This window comes from Empidonax traillii, unplaced genomic scaffold (genome assembly GCF_003031625.1).
Source record: "Empidonax traillii isolate 1590-97213 ecotype Southwest subspecies unplaced genomic scaffold, ASM303162v1 scaffold62:size2133460, whole genome shotgun sequence".
In the NCBI taxonomy this organism is placed as follows: Eukaryota; Metazoa; Chordata; class Aves; order Passeriformes; family Tyrannidae; genus Empidonax; species Empidonax traillii.
Window position 1 is genome coordinate 1 of NW_020955255.1, and position 3,229 is coordinate 3,229.

At 38.4% G+C, this 3,229-nt stretch overlaps 1 protein-coding gene across 1 annotated transcript; it reads left to right on the top strand.

Moving 5' to 3' along the window:
* Window positions 1–395: 395 nt before the first annotated feature.
* Window positions 396–3,071, top strand: LOC114055603 (ferric-chelate reductase 1-like). Its single transcript, XM_027879915.1, has 5 exons — window positions 396–487; window positions 652–710; window positions 1,468–1,611; window positions 2,696–2,757; window positions 2,858–3,071. Exons 1-5 carry the CDS (start codon window positions 426–428, stop codon window positions 2,948–2,950), a joined length of 420 nt encoding a protein of 139 aa, XP_027735716.1. The 5' UTR covers window positions 396–425; the 3' UTR covers window positions 2,951–3,071.
* The last annotated feature ends 158 nt before the right edge of the window (window positions 3,072–3,229 follow it).

The following is a 3,229-nucleotide window of genomic DNA, read 5'->3' on the forward strand; positions in this document are numbered from 1 at the left end:
GTTTTAGGATTAGTATTAGAATAGACAGGGTGAGAAGGGAGACCATGCTGGGAGGAGTTAAAAAATAGGCCTCTTCTGAAGACACAGAAACAAGGCTGAAGAGTTTGGAGCATAGCTTCTGACATCATATTACTCTGCTCTTCAGCTTGTAGAATTTCGCAATACAGCAAAAAGGTGGGACAAACCCTGGGCAGACACAGCAGTGTGTATGCTGCCAAGGTAAACATTCTCCATCTGGCTGCAGGGCAGCTTGCTGCGTCCTGTTGCCTCTCCCAGTGTTGGTCCACCGTTGTAACCTACTAACAAAAGAAGAAATAAAGCTTTCAACATTTTGTTATTTTTTTGCCATGTTTATATAGGTATGATATTTTAAAAAGTCTTCTGTTTAGCAAGCAGGTTTTCATCCCTATCTCGGCTGTACCGTGATGGCTTTGACAATCTTCCAACCACTCATGGCAGGTTTCAGACCATCTCGTCACGCACCAAGGTACGACTAACTCATCAAACTACAACCACAGGGCTTAAACTTGCCTGTTTCCTTAAAAATTCTTTTTATGATGAAAAGCTTTTACAATTTAAAGTAGGTAAAACCACTTTATTTCCTCTTCCCTCCCCCAGCGATGTAATAAAAAAAAATGTGTTTCATTGTAGGAGGCAATTGTTTAACTGGTTTCACTGGAGTACTGGTACAACAGCTAGAATATTAGCTGGTGAGTAAAAGTAATAGTTGTAACGCCTATTTAAATGACTTAAAGCAACTTTCTTCATTGTCTGGGCTATTACTGATCTAAACATCTATGGACATTCAGTCTGGGCAGGTGTGAAGATTCTCTTTCTTGCTGTCCATCTCCTGTGTGAATTTTAAGTAGCTATTACTTTAGAGAGGAAAAAGTGGCTGTTTAAAACTAAAGAAATTACTGACAAACCTGAAATATCTCTGTAATGAGGACCTGTTCTGATCTTCAGTAATTTCTTTTAATCTTGGAATATTTGAGGATAGTGTTCTTACAGTAACATAGTTCAATGTTATTTAATGGGAGAGGGAACTGTCACTTATTGAACCAGAAGCTGGGTTTAATTCTAGTAATAGAGACAAGTTTCCACAGGCAGGTTAAGCATAAATAGTATGGTGCTGTAGTCTTGTTGGAAGTCACAAATGCTAGCATTTGTGACTGTAATGTGTTAGTTTTCAACCTACTTAGTGCGCTCTTTTGGCTTTTTCCTTTTCTTCCTGTCTTGCCCCTTAAACTACCAAGAAAAAACAGCCCCCCCAACCCCACTCTCCACACCAAACAGGAAAAAACCCCAACAAACTAATAATCTTTTAGCTGCCTGAACTCCTTTAACCTCATTCCTCTAGCAGTTGTAAGCAATTCATGGGAAATCTATTGCCAAAAGCATTGAGAGCACTTTGAGTAGCTTGGCACAGCATTCTTAGCATCTTCTTGTCTTGTTTTTACTGACCAGTGGTGACTATGTTCTTGGGAATGGATCTACCAGCACTTGACCTGCCAGACGCATGGGACACCTATACAATGATTGGCTTTGTAGCTTGGCATGTTGGTATTGATGTTCTTCTGGAAATACACAGCTACTGTCTCATACGTAAAGGTACAAACCCAGAACAGCTCTTGTTGTGACCTTGATCACTGAGCATAAAAAAATGTAACAGTGTGGGTTGAATTTCAGGAGGTACTCTTTGGCCTCTAACTGGGAAGCTGAAAAGAAGCAACTCTTGGTTAACAGTGTTATATCTTCTGTACAAACTAATATGGAAGTAATCCCCGTTTTTACAGAACGCTTTTGTCTTGAAAACTGGTTTGTGCCTTTTTAAATAGTAGCCTTTTGTTTCTCAAACCACAGTTCATAGGGGCAGACTGAAATGCATAAATATCTTCAAAGAATTGTCATTGTTGGCAACTTTGATCCCAAGCAGGTACATTAAGTCCAGGCTAAGTCATGGATTTAGTCTGCCCTGTATTGTTGACAAATTGCTGCTGGTTGTTATTGCATGAGCAGAATGATCACTTGAGCTTAGATAGTTGCACTTCTGAGTGAATGGGGAATGAAGGAAATCCTGACTCCAACATCTCTAGTGAAGAGAGTAGTACTTTCATTGGAATGATCTTCACTGGCTGGAGTCACAGAGAGATGACTGCACGTGTAAAGGACCTGTATCTAAGTCAAAGATGAGAGATCTGCAGGATTGAAGAGGTGTAATTAAGAGGCTGTGTAAGGTGGCAAGTGGAATAGGACTGATTATAAAACATGTGATTTAATGGCAGTAATTACTTCCTAGAAATAGAATTTAATCTGAAACGTTTGGACAATGAGTTTTCTGATGTTGGCTAATGAAAAATACTTCTTAATGAATTTTAGTTATCTTAACATGTAAAAGGAAAGGGTATTAGCTCAAACTCCAGTGTTTTAATTATTCAGTCTAGCAAAAGCGACAAAATGGTTTTTCCACTTCAGTGTCCAGAATTCAGTTTTTGTAGGTCAATCCCAGAATAATTTTTCACTTGTGCTGTGAATATGATAGGTAGAGGTCATGAAATGTCAAATGAGACTTCCAAGTTGTTTTTCAGGCTTGATGCTGTGCAAGACTCACAGGATCAAGACTTCTATAGTATAAAAATAAACCCCCCCTTCCTCTTAAGAGCAGACTTAACTTCTTTTTTCTTCCCACGAACAGTTGAAGTGATAGAGGATGACAGAGTACAGATACTGCAGTCACTCACATCTGCAGAAGCAGAGGTGAGTCACAATTTGGTAAATAACTATTGTGAAATGGGATGATTGTTTAAGCCAAAAAAAACCCTGACAGTTCTATGACTTTTTTCCCCTTTTCTTTCAGGGTCATCTATTTAAACAGGTTGTGTTAACCATCTATGTCTGCGGAAATATAGTATTCCTTGTTGCCTTCCTGATAGCAGTCAACAAAATATGAAATAAGCAATGGAGAATTATGTGATGAAATACTGCACTGTTGAAAAATCTGAAAAAAATTATTTCTATTACAACTTTTCTCTCAACATCTCCCTGAAGATGTAATTGAAGAATAATAGCACATGTGTCGTGCTCGGTGTTAAGGAGATCTGGAATTCAAATCTATAGAAGGATGGAGAAGGATACTGCAGTCCTACAAAAGCTGCCTTCTGGCAGGACTTTTAATGGAAATTTTTGCATGAGTAAGGAAGCCTTTTTTTTTTTTTTTTTTTTTTTTTTT

Bases quoted from the DNA above. Each gene is read 5' to 3' on its own strand.
- LOC114055603 (XM_027879915.1), top strand. From the start codon at position 426: ATGGCTTTGACAATCTTCCAACCACTCATGGCAGGTTTCAGACCATCT. The intron at 1,612-2,695 runs GTACAAACCCAG...TCCCACGAACAG, and splicing joins CTACTGTCTCATACGTAAAG to TTGAAGTGATAGAGGATGAC. The intron at 2,758-2,857 runs GTGAGTCACAAT...CTTTTCTTTCAG, and splicing joins TCACATCTGCAGAAGCAGAG to GGTCATCTATTTAAACAGGT.